At 39.1% G+C, this 13,166-nt stretch overlaps 1 protein-coding gene across 1 annotated transcript; it reads right to left on the reverse strand.

Annotated features, from left to right (window-relative positions):
* Positions 1-201: 201 nt before the first annotated feature.
* On the reverse strand, positions 202-11,462 carry LOC138783416 (serpin B3-like). The gene is made up of 8 exons (XM_069958109.1): positions 11,381-11,462; positions 10,838-11,022; positions 9,635-9,667; positions 8,941-9,057; positions 7,428-7,545; positions 6,027-6,169; positions 4,585-4,737; positions 202-680 (listed from the first exon to the last, which is right to left on the reverse strand). The coding sequence occupies exons 2-8, from the start codon at positions 11,003-11,005 to the stop codon at positions 279-281; spliced, it is 1,134 nt and encodes a 377-aa protein (XP_069814210.1). The 5' UTR covers positions 11,006-11,022; positions 11,381-11,462; the 3' UTR covers positions 202-278.
* Positions 11,463-13,166: the final 1,704 nt, after the last annotated feature.

A 13,166-nucleotide genomic window follows, 5' to 3' on the forward strand; every position in this document is an offset into this window, starting at 1 on the left:
GGACCTCTGGGAAACACTGTCGACCCCCCCTCCCCCGTTGGGAGGAGGCAGAGGCACCAACAATCATGGGCATCTGCTCATTTAAATTTCCCTCCATCTGTCAGTATTGAGCGCCAGGCCACTTGTAATAGACCTAGCGTTTGAACAACACCATCATTACTGGAGTTTTTATTATTTTTCTAATAAAAATGATAGAAAATAAACTTTTCATGTTCACTTTATTATATTGATCCTAATTGATAGAATGCTTTTTAAAGTGAAATTGAAAGAGGCAGTATTCATGGAGATGACACAACTCCACAGAATAGCATAAGCATATCTTTGTTGTTTACTAAGCAAAACATGAAAGGATGGTCAACAGTAAATTGCTTACGTACATATGCAACCGTAGCACTTACTCCAGCACCAGTGGCAGCTGCTGCCTCAGTACCCTCTTCATTCACATCTATACAGGATTTGTGAGCTACACTTGACAGAACGAAACCCTTTGCATTAGACATGCCTGATAAATCAGCATTTTCTTGGAACACTTCTTTCATCCCCATTTCTATTAACTTTGACTTTAGCTCATAGTCTGCTTCCAGTTTGAATTTTGGGATCTTGACATCAATGTCTGTTTCTTTTAGGTCTTTTGTTTCGGCCAAGCTGGTCAGTAATTCGGGTGTTGTCTTTGACATTAACTAAAAGAGCAACAAGACAAAAAAAAGACAATTAAACAAAATAAACTTTGTGTGAAATGCAATGTGTTTTGTAAAGAATTTGCTTTTATTGCTCCAATGCATATAAATAAATAATAACAAAAATGTCGTAATTCTTAGGCCTCAATTACACGTCCACAAAATTTGTCCATAATTGCAAATGCGTAATTGCAGAAAAATTTAGATGCCGTTGGCTTCTATGTGCCTATTTCGCAAGTCCGCAATTTTTGTGGCTCTGCAATTAGGCTGTGCGACAAAAAAAGGCTATGTCCTAGTGTGGACAGAAGTCAAGGCACAGACACACCAATAGAAGTGTATGTGATCTGCATTCCTTGCAGATCTTACAGATGTTACCTCCATAACAACCAACCAATTGCCAACAAGATACTGTATATGGCTGGCAAAAATATACTGACGTGACTGAAGCCTTAAAGTGTCACTGTCGTTAATTTTTTTTTCCAGAAATCAATAGTACAGGCGATTTTAAGAAACTTTGTAATTGGGTTTATTAGCCGAAAAATGCATTTTTATCATGAAAAAGTAGTTTGAAGCTCTCCCCCCTGTCTTCATGGTTGTCTATGGAGAGGGGAGGGGTGGAAGGAGATGAGGCACCAAAACAGGACAACAAAGAGTTAATTTACAGCTACATCTTCGGCTATCTCCTCTGACAGTCAGTCTTCGCCATAATGGCGCTGATCCCGAATGGCAGCAGCCGAAAGCAATAGAATGCCTATCTCATGGATCTATGCAGTATAACTATACTGCATGGATCTCTATGAGAGATTAGTGTGCATAAACTAGAAGTCCCCCAGGGGGGCATCTAGTATATGTGTAAAAAAAAAAGTTGTATTATTAATAAATAATCCCCTCCCCTAATAAAAGTTTAAATCACCCCCCTTTTCCCATTTTACAAATAAAAATAAATAAACAAACATGTTTGGTAACGCAGTGTGCGTAATCGCCTGAACTATAAATTTATTTAATTCCTGATCCCTCATGGTAAACGGCGTAAGCTAAAAAAAAATTCCAAAGTGCAAAATTGTGCATTTTTGGTCGCATCAAATCCAGAATAATTGTAATAAAAAGCGATCAAGAAGCCCTATATGCGCAATCAAGGTACCGATAGAAAGAACATGTCATGCAGCAAAAAATGACACCTCACACAGCCCCATCGATCAAAGGATAAAAGGGTTATAAGCCTGGGAATAGAGCGATTTTAAGGAACATATATTTGTTAACAATGGTTTGAATTTTTTACAAGCCATCACATAAAATAAAAGTTATACATGTTATATATCCTTGTAATCGTAACAACTTGAGGGACATGTATAACAAGTCAGCTTCACCCTAGGTAAACCGGCGTAAATGCAAATACTCCCCAAATTGAAAAAAGCATGTTTTTTTTCCGATTTCATCACATTTAATTTTTGGGGGGTTTTGCAGTGTACTTTATGCAAAACTTAAGCATGTCATTGCAAAGTACAATTAGTGGCGCAAAAAATAAGGGCTCATGTGGGTCTTAAGGTGAAAAAATGCAAGTGCTATAGCGTTTTAAACACGAGGAAAAAACAAGAGTGCAAAAAAAAAAAGTCCGGTCCTGAAGGGGTTAATGTATAGTTCTTCTATGCAGAATAATGTAGACAAAGCCAGGAATGGATTTGAAAAGAGGAGAAAACTCAGTGTTTCCTATATGACCTGATCCCTGTTTATAGTCTGTTCCTGGCTTTGGCGTCAAATCTTTGGCAGATAATCTGTCAGATAATCTTTCTGTGTAAATGGACACTTATGCTCGGTTTACACGGAGCGATTATCGTTCGAATTTGCACGATAACGATCGAATTCGAACGATAAACGTACGTGTAAACGCAGTAAACGATCGAACGACGAGCGAGAAATCGTTCATTTTGATCTTTTATCTTGTTCTTAAATCGTCGTTCGCAAAAAATTTGCCGATCGTTCCGTGTAAACAGTCGTTGCGCAAAAGTCCGGCCGCCCGTAGCCCAGCCCCCCGCTCATCCGCAGCCTGGCCCCCCACTCATCCACAGCCCGCCCCCCCCACTCATCCGCAGCCCCCTGCGCCGACTCGATCGCCACCCCCGCCGCCCCGATCGCCCCCCCCCGCCGCCGTTGCGATCGCCCCCGCCGCTCTGATCGCCCCCGCCACCCCAGCCATGAGCATACGTTACCTGCTCCGCATAGCAGGTCTTCGAAATCCCTGGCTCCCCTCTTCAGTGCATTGATTGGCTGAAGAGGTGAGCCGGGAATTTCAAACGACTCCTCTTCAGCCAATCAGTGCTGCCGTGCATTGATTGGCTGAAGAGGTGAGCCGGGAATTGCAAATGGCTCCTCTTCAGCCAATCAGTGCTGCCATGCATTGATTGGCTGAAGAGGGGATCCGGGAATTTCAAACTGCTCCTGTTCAGCCAATCAGTGCTGAAGAGGAGCACTGATTGGATGAAGAGGAGCCGTTTGAAATTCCCGGCTCACCTCTTCAGCCAATCAATGCACTGAAGAGGGGAGCCAGGGATTTCGAAGACCTGCTACGCGGAGCAGGTAACGTGTGCTCGAGGCCGGGGCGGGGGCGATCGGAGCGGCGGCGGGGCGTTCGGAGCGGCATCGGCGGGGGTGGCGATCGGAGTGTCGGGGGTGGCGATCAGGGCGGCGCAGGGGGCTGTGGTTGACCGTGGGGCCGGCTGCGGATGAGCGGGGGGCCGGGCTGCGGACGCGCGATCGCAAAACGATTTCAAAACGATTTTTCCGTACGATATATCGTACCGTCTAAACGCTGATCGTTATGGAAAAAAAATCGTTACTCCGACAGCGTTAATCGTACGATCGGGCCAATTATCGTTTCGTGTAAACCCAGCATGAGGGTCCTATTAGAGAAAGCGATTTTTCATTTACACTGATTAACGATTGCTTTTGAGAATGAGCTGAAATCATTCACCATAATACTTGGAACAATTGCAATTGTGATTGTAATTACGATCGTTCCTGTACTCTAGGATACGAACATTCGTAATTGCGAACAATCAATGTGTACATACAACAAAAGGTTTGCGAACGTTTAACAATGATTTTATGGTCAGCTCAAAAGATGTGATTAATGACATACGAACGCGTTTTTGGTACTCGTTTGATCGTTGCCTGCATGGACACATGGAAAGATTGTTGCTTAAAGGGTACCTATCATTAAATTTCTGACATGTCATAGCGACATATCAGAGGTTTGTATCGATCAGGGTCTTAGTGCTGAGACCCACGCTGATCAGTAGAATGAAGGGACAGATGTTTGTCATCACTTGTAGTATAGTTATGTCTGAATCATATGACAATGTCTGCAAAGTGTTTGCAGTCCTTCCTTGCATTCTATGTCTGTGTCCAGCTATGATTTGCAGGTCACGGAGATGGATGAAGGAAAGAGGGATGGATAAATTCTACAGTCTATAAATATGCACTTATGTAATTTTGGTCTAAGTCTGTAGAGAGCCAACAGTCAGAGAAAACCAGACTCCCCACTGGCTCTGTTATGAGTAGAGCTCTGGCTCGGCACGTGATCCGCTCCTCTACTCATTCCTATGGAGCGACGGAAATAGCTGAGCACAGCACTTTTCCGCCATACTCGGCTCTTTCCTTTACTCCATAGTAATGAATAGAGCCACAGGTCACGTGCGGACCCAGGGTTCTATTCATAACAGAGCTGGCGGGGTCTAATATAGAGATTGCCGGGAGGTTCAGGGGTTGGACCCCCGCGATCTCCTACTTTTCCTCTTTCCTGTGGATAGAGGAAAAGTGAACTTTTCCTGGAATACCCATTTAAGTTCAGTGTGTAAGACCGGCCATGAGCTCCAGCACATTAAAAAAAAAAGAAATTTTTTTACTGTACCTCTTTGATTCCTTCAGTCTCATCTGGTAACACTATGATCATGCTTATGTCTTCTTGATAAGGAAGCAGCAGAACCTTGCTCTTTATGTCTGGAAGGGCAGCAAATTTAAACTTTCCACTGTGAGACATCATCTGAATTGTCTTCTTTTCATTCTAGAAGAAATAAAATAATTTTTTTTAATTTAATTTTTATATTTTTTTTTATCTTATGGAGTTTTCACAAAAATCCCGGCCAGAGTGTATACTGTGTGTATACACTCCGGACGGGATTCCATAGAACACAAAGTCATTAGATGTTTTCAATAAATAGCGGCCAGTGTTGCAAACTGCAACAATGGCCGTTATTACTATTACTTGTAAGTGTAGCAATGACTATTGGTTAATAGAATTCTTGGTATGCATATAGAATCAATCTACCTTATGGTAAATTTACATTATTCATTTGTAGTCCACATCACTAGAGCTGTTGGCAAAAAAAGTATGTTAGGAAACTGAAAATATGCACCTGCTTTTTATAAGCTTCTATAAAAAAAAAACGAAGATTTGCTTTAATTTCCCATACAGAAAATCTGTACAAACTAATTTTACGGCAAACACATTTATGATGTGAATGAGATGTGTCAAGAACTATACATCCATACATATACTTAAAATATACATAACATCCTGAAGATGAGACTTTCATAGACATTCAAGGTAAGTATCCTCAGCCAGGGACATAGCTAGGATTCATTGGGCCCCATAAAAACACTGAAAACTGGGAGGGGGGTTAGTTGGGGGTTCCAAAAGAGAATACACTCAGAACATCATAGGACTCTATAGAAGAGTAAGCTGACACCAAGTGCCAGGTACAGCTGGAATAGTGTGTGTGCTGTGGCGATGCTGCCAGTATCGGGGGGGGGGAGGAAGCGTGAACGTCATCACATGAAACAGGCTGTCGACCGCTCACTCACTCGACCACGTTCTGTGCTTCCGAGATGAGACTTGAATAAACCTTAGCAACATTATTACCGATGGCTGGGTGAGTGCCTCATCTTTAACCTCTATATGAAGATTTCGTTTTCATGCATCTGTGACTGATGATTGAGCACCACCCATATAGGAGGGCAAACTAGTCACAGTTCACACGCTGCTGCATGTGCTGAGGTGGATTTGCTCATGGTGAGACTTTGTTATATCAAAACTTTAAAGTGAATGTTCCACCACAATAACATATGGCATGTTTTATCTGCCTTCCTAGGCTTGTCAGGAGACCCCACTTCTTCATATAGGGGGAGCCCCAAAAGTGAGACCCACATATATCAGGCATTAATTATATATTTTGTGAATATACCAAACGTCCAAGTTCGGAATACGTCTTTAAAACAGATACCATGTCTGAACTCGACTAGAGAATTACTCTTTTTCTTACTTTATATAAAAACCATAAATAGCAGATCTACCTTGTTCACGTTGAAAGTTTCTTCTCTTGTATTTTCTGGATTGAACTTGATTGCCCATTGACCCTTAAAGTAAATTGCATTTACTAAGGCCAAAACTGTTGATCCATCAAGTTTTCCTTCAGCGTACAGGTCTGTAATTTTACCTAGGATGATAAAACAGGCACAGAAACTAGCACACACAAACAAATATGCACTGGGTTCACTATTTGGCTTTGTTTCTACTTATTTTAAACATTAAGAATTTTTGCATTCCAAGGTTACAAACAAAAATATACCCAGATGTCATTTGTAAGACAGTAAGTATTGCAAACAAACTATACCTCACTAATAAAGGTCGGACCAAATTGAGGTACCAGTGGATCAGTGAAAGCTTCATGTTCGTAAGGTGTGAAGTAAGTTTCTGCTTATGTCTATCCTTTAAAGGTTATATATGGAAGGGACCCTTATGGCTGGTCTTTTACATAGAAAATTGTCATCTTAGCAGCAGCTATACAACTGTTAACACAGTCACACAGCTATGTTAACATAGGTAGTTACAGTATCTGTACAGTTTATGGTCCTCATTTATCAAAGTGTATAAAATTAAATACTGTATTTATATGCATGTATTCTGCCCATGATTGTTTCCTGAAATCTAATTCTGCCTGATCACATCCTGTACTGTACTCTTTCTCCTGTTGCCAATCCATATTGCTGGTCTAAACACCTTTGCCACCTGCCTTGCTTGACCATCTGCCTTTATCGAACTACACCTCTGCCTCATCCTTGGTTATTCTCATTCTCCAGTCTTCAACCTAGTGTGCTGACTATGCTTATGTACCTTTATGGGGACATAAGATCAGCTTTGCCATCCTGGAGTAGAATGTAGGGGGAAAACCTAGATGGTACTTAGACTCCTCTACCGGGTATGGTCCAATGCCAAACCGTTTTTTTAACTTAGTGGGCCCATATCTGTTCCCTGTTACATGATACCTCTATGGTCTTAGTTTCTCCTAAAAAACAGATTTTAACAAATTATGGCAAAATTGTATTTAGTTCTTGTCATTGATCTGCAAGAACATCTAAATGTAAGAAACGTGTGTCCTCTGATAAGCTCTGAGTCAGCTATAGGGAGTTTGAACTCCAAATGTCTTCCTTCTTTATTTTTAGATTATGTTTCTCGTCCAGATAATAGGGATATATTAGAGAATGGCTTTGTGGTATTCCCAAATATGCAAGTATAGTCATACCAAATAACTATGCACACAGGATTAATGGGCCCCGTATAGTTTCTTGCTATTGCGCCAAATAAATCCTTGCTATGCCACTGGCTTGAGGCTTTGCTTCATTATTACTGTAAATTTGCTCATCTCTAATTCCACCTATGCAGTATATGTAGTATGATGATGAGAAATAACTTACCATTTGTTAAACATTTTACCCATTCATTTATTTTTTGTCTTTCTATTTCTGCATTATTCTTGAAGTCAGCAGGGTTGAGCTCTACATTGAATTCCTTTTTTATAAGCTGCAAATATTGCTGAAAAAAACAATTCATAAATTTAATGTAGAAGGACCTTTAAATTAGTTGTTCAGGGTTTAAAAAAGACTGCTGCTTTTTTACATACTGTCCACAGATTGAGTCTGGCATAGTAACTCGTCTCTGTTCAGTTCAGTAGAGCTTAGCTGCTACACAGACATAACCCATGGACAGGTAAGTGCTGTTTCTTGAAGAAAACAATGGGGGAGATTTAGCAAACATGGTGTAAAGTGAAACTGGCTCAGTTGCCCCTAGCAACCAGTTAGATTCCACCTTTCATTCCTCACAGACTCTGTGGAAAATGAAAGGTGGAATCTGGTTGCTAGGGGCAACTGAGCCAGTTTCACTTTACACCATGTCTGATAAATCTCCCCCCATGTGTTTCTAATCCAGTACATTTCTCATAACACACGGTGCAATACAAAACAAAGGTTTTTTGGTGTTGCACATAGCTTGATACTGCCAGCAATGACTTAACAGTGTTAAGGGCACATCCTATATGCAAGGTGATTGGTAACAGATTGTTATCAATTTGTCAATACATTTAGGCTGGGTTCACACTACGTATATTTCAGTCAGTATTGCAACCAAAACCAGGAGTGGATTAAAAACACAGAAAGGATCTGTTCACACAATGTTGAAATTGAGTGGACGGCTGCCATTTAATGGCAAATATTTGCTGTTATTTTAGAACAACGGCCGTTATATTGAAACAATGGCAGTTATTTACTGTTATATGGCAGCCATCCACTCAATTTTAACATTGTGTTGACAGATCCTTTCTGTGTTTTTAATCCACTCCTGGTTTTGGTTGCAATATGAGGACCACAATACTGACTGAAATATACGTAGTGTGAACGCAGCCCTAAGGTGAAATAAGAGATGCTGGTACAATGAAATAATAGGGATCATGGAAAGTTTTAGATAGTTTTCTAATCTTCTAAGAATGAAGCTTCATAATAATATATAGCGATTTTTAGACAACATTACCCTGTACATCTTACACATACTGTAAGTAAAAACAAAATTCATTAAACCGTTAAACACATAGGTGGAGATTTATGAAAGGGTGTAAATATACACCTGGTGTAAACTGCCCACCGCAACCAATCACAGCTCAGCTTTTATTCTACCAGAGCCAGAAGCTGAGCTGTGATTGGTTGCTGTGGGCCGTTTACACCAGGTGTATATTTACACCCTTTCATAAATCTCCCCCATAGATTGCATGAAAAATGTTACACCCTAAAGCTATGTTCCCACTACAGAAACGGGACGGCATTTATGAGGAAAAGTCATCCATCTATTGATAATGACGGCCGAAAATAATGTTCATTATCATAGCCTAACAGTTTCAAGAGAATAGTAGTATAACAAAATCTTAAATTTGCAACTTACTTCTAGAAATGTGATGGTCTTTTCTCCAAAAAGTGCATTTACAACCTTCAGATCATACTTTTTGCCTGCTTGGTTTGACAGAAGTGCTTTTATGCTTGATGGGAGGCCTTGACAGTCCTATAATGCACATAACCAGAAGAGATCAGATGAAAACATTGTTGTATATTAGACATCATGAAGTCATGAGAAGGAAAACTTTGTATTTCATTTTGGGTAATGTTGGAAGAAACTATTATTACTACTGTAATTTCTAGTAACTTCTGACATGTAATCCGACATATCAACCAACAAAACACAGTAATCACTGAACTCAAGGAGAACAGTGAAAAAAACTCCAATGAAGTACTCAATCAAGAGTCTCCACTGATGCCCCCAAAAATTTAAATATGCAAAACAAGAGTCCGTGGAGTCTCGGTTGCGAGTCTCAAAACACGGGATAGCCAGATATCTCTAGCCAGTTGCCACGGGGTGCCTCCATGATTGGGGGAGAGCATCACACCACCCTGATAGATAGCCCCTTAAGTCCCACTCAGTTGCGAGTATTGGAACATAAATAGGGAAATACCAGGGTGGCCCCCTGGTATTTCTCAGGGTCAGGTCCTGAAAAAATGTACACAGAGTTTCTTTAGTAGGTAGGCAACACTTCTGTTGTAAGTATAAGGGCACAACATATTTATGAAAGGCATACTTGTACCTGTGTTGGACATTCTTCAGAAACATGAAGAACCTGAAATGGAAAAGAGAATTTAACATGAATAACTGTTCATTCTACAAATATTAAGGTAACTTACACACACACACATAATATTTTTATTGCACAGGTTTTCATGTAAAACCTGCATAGTGCTGTAAGAATTTTTAGGCAGTATTCTGCATATTGATTCTTGTATCATGTAGGATACCCCCGTCTAGACAATGTAAGGGCCATAAAGTGCTCATTCAAGCTGGTTATCCAGACACTCTCGTGTATTAATATAGTTTGGTTACTTTAGAATAGTTTTTAAAGGTTTTTTTTTGTGATTTCTCCCCTGTGTCCTCAATAAATCCTAAAGGTACAGGTGTCTGCTAGATGACTGGTTTTAACTAGTCTTCTGACCATGACTTAAATTGAATTGGTCATGAGAAAGTGAGCCACTGTTTAAATGGAATGTTTATATTTAACATATTTTTAAAAAATTGGTGATTTTTTTCCTTCTAATATTCCATTTTGCTATCTTACTATAATCCTGAAATCTTGCAATTTTCACTCTAGCCACTAAGCCTAATAGTAGCCTGACGCTTCCTGTTGTGTGTAGAACATAGCAGGCTTGTCATTAATATCACCTGCAACATTATTATGAAAGTGACATGAGTATAATGTCATCAAAACATTCATAGTAGTTTACAACACATAGTACAAGATAACATTGGTGAATATTCATGATCTGTAAACTCCATGATTCCAAAAACAAAAGTGTTCAACAACTTTCAGCATTGATGGACAATCATATCTAAGGTTTTTTCATATCCAGTTATTTTTCAGCTATACTGCAAGTTGTAGCTGAAATCATCACTCTTCAGAAGGTTGTGGAATACAGATGTCATTACCTTATGGTCATGGCAGATTTGAGCCTACCATGTATTGCTTGAGCAGCCAGGTCTACAATGAGCAGCCAGCTTCAAACTCCTTAGGTAGAATCATCTATTTGCTAAAGATTTACAGCTAGATGCAAAATGATAGGCTGTCCACCATAGTGGATGTCAGATTACAGAAGTTGTCTTGAATTAAAATACCAATTGTTTCCCCTCAATGATTTGGTATGATTTATCTGAATAATATACCAGAAGGTAACTATGATTAGAAGAATTCCCTTTAAATACATCTAAAAAATACATAACAATTGCAGAGTGAAAGTACCTTTTCTATTTCAGTTTTAGTATTTCCACTTGTGCCCAACATAGCCATTTTCAACACTAGAGAAATGCCGAGAGGTGAGTAAAATATGTTCTTGTCTCCTTCAGTTTTCAACATTTCTTTCATGAGGTCAAATGAGAAGTTGAAAACAGCTTTACTGGAGGCGTCCATGATGCTTGCAGTGGATCCTAGAAAAATACATTGGTCACAGTTTAATGCAATGTTAACCCTAAAAATTACCAAACAACGTAACTATCACTACGCAAGACTTCATTGTCTAAGGAGCCATCCACACCCGAATGTACACCTAAAGCAAATTAATGTTTAACAAAAAAAAAAGTGATTTTTGCAAGTTAGATACCTTTTTGTAGATTGTAACAAAAATGTATGTTTGCTTAATATCTAACTAGATATTGTAGAACACATCAAAGGAGAACACTTGTGGTAAATGCCCTTAAAGAGATAAACCTACTTCTATGTATGATGCAACTAAAAAGTAAAGTATAAAGTAGGAAATACATTTTTGTAAGTGAAAAGTTAAATTACCTAGTGGAATTAGTTATATAGTCTCAGTGTATTCTTGCTGGATCTCAGCTGACTGGTAGGGCGTTTAGAATGTGCAGGCTTTTATACTGTACTTCTGTACCCATTGACAATGTGCCAAGAAATGCAATGATTATATAGCGTATAAATGCATGGCACAGTGTCCATTATTATGTCATTTATTAGGTTAAACCTAATGTGTTACTATTTTTTTTTAGGTGTTTCTGTATATAAACACCTGATCTATCTCTTCATCTATGGACAGTATTTATCTTTCTACGGTATCATCTATCCCTCTGTAAACAGCTAATATACCAACAAATTTAGAAAAGTAAGAATAAAATTGACATGGCAATCCCTCATCGAATTTAAAATGTGTATAAAATTTAAATATAGTAAAAAAAAAGCCTTAGAGTTCGAATTGTAGTTTGAAGAAGAGGAAATTGTAGTAGTAGCCCACTGTGCAAAGTGTATGTTTAAAGGCAATGGCTTGAAGATTTTCAAACTGTGTCTGCCAAACAAGGTACTCAAAGCTTAAAGGGGTTATCCAGCGCTATAGAAACAGAGACAGCTCCACTCTTGTCTCCAGCTTGGGCGGGGTTTTGCTGCTCAGTTCCATAGAAGTGAATGGAGCTTAATTGCAAACCGCACCTGAACTGGAGACAAGAGTTGTGTTGTCTCTGAAAGAAAGTGGCCATGTTTTTGTAGCACTGGATAACCCCTTTAAGGATAGCCCCTGTGGAAGTGGTGTAAAACATATATAAGGTTACGGTGAAGGAGCATGGCTTTGTAACACAATGGTTAAGGCTACCTTTGGGAATAGTGCATAGATTTGTAAGTCAATATATTTTTCTGGACTATTTGGTTTTGCAGCTATTGCACTTGCACACGTTTTTTTTTTACATTTGCTGCTACATCATATATTGATTTGTTGTTGCTATTTACATTGTATCTATTATTTGGCACGCCACACTTTAGATGTAGATTAGATTTAATGTAAAAATCTCCAAAAATCCACAGTGTTTTATCTGCGTGGCCCAATATTCTTGATCAGTGGTGAAGAAAAACCTTGCTTAGCTTTATTTTCTATAAAGCAAAACAGCCCAAACCTGTACTTTGTTTGCAAGTGACCTTTTCCCATGTGCATTATGTCTGTGGTAGGAAAGCAGATGACGAATATACTTCTGTATTGACAGACTACTTGTTTCCTAAATCCTTTTCGTTTGGAGGGTAAATGGCATATAGTCATACAGTATCACAGTAACATAGTGGCCACAATCGTAGTAGGTCACAACACAAACCTAAGATGCTGTGATATGTAACAAGACAAGGGAACCTTACCAACACAGTGACTGAGCCATTAAATAATGCAGTGCATTGTTACAAAAAATTATAGGGTGGGATCTTCAACATTGCAAGGGACAACACCTCATCTTACAGCTTATATCTCATAAAATACTGTATTTATTTCATTCCTCAATACGTTATAATTCAAGGGAACAGAAAGTCAAGCCATAAATATAGAGAAGAATATTTTTTTATGATAATTCTTACAGTAGTTAAGTTGTTAAACATATGTTTTATATTTTATTGCAAATGTCAATGTCTATAAAAAGACCTATGCTGTGTGCGAACATTGCAACATATACACTACCGTTCAAAAGTTTGGGGTCACCCAAACAATTTTGTGTTTTCCATGAAAAGTCACGCTTATTCACCACCATACGTTGTGAAATGAATAGAAAATAGAGTCAAGACATTGACAAGGATAGAAATAATGATTTGTATT

The sequence above is a fragment of the Dendropsophus ebraccatus genome, chromosome 2, assembly GCF_027789765.1.
Source record: "Dendropsophus ebraccatus isolate aDenEbr1 chromosome 2, aDenEbr1.pat, whole genome shotgun sequence".
Lineage (NCBI taxonomy): Eukaryota > Metazoa > Chordata > Amphibia > Anura > Hylidae > Dendropsophus > Dendropsophus ebraccatus.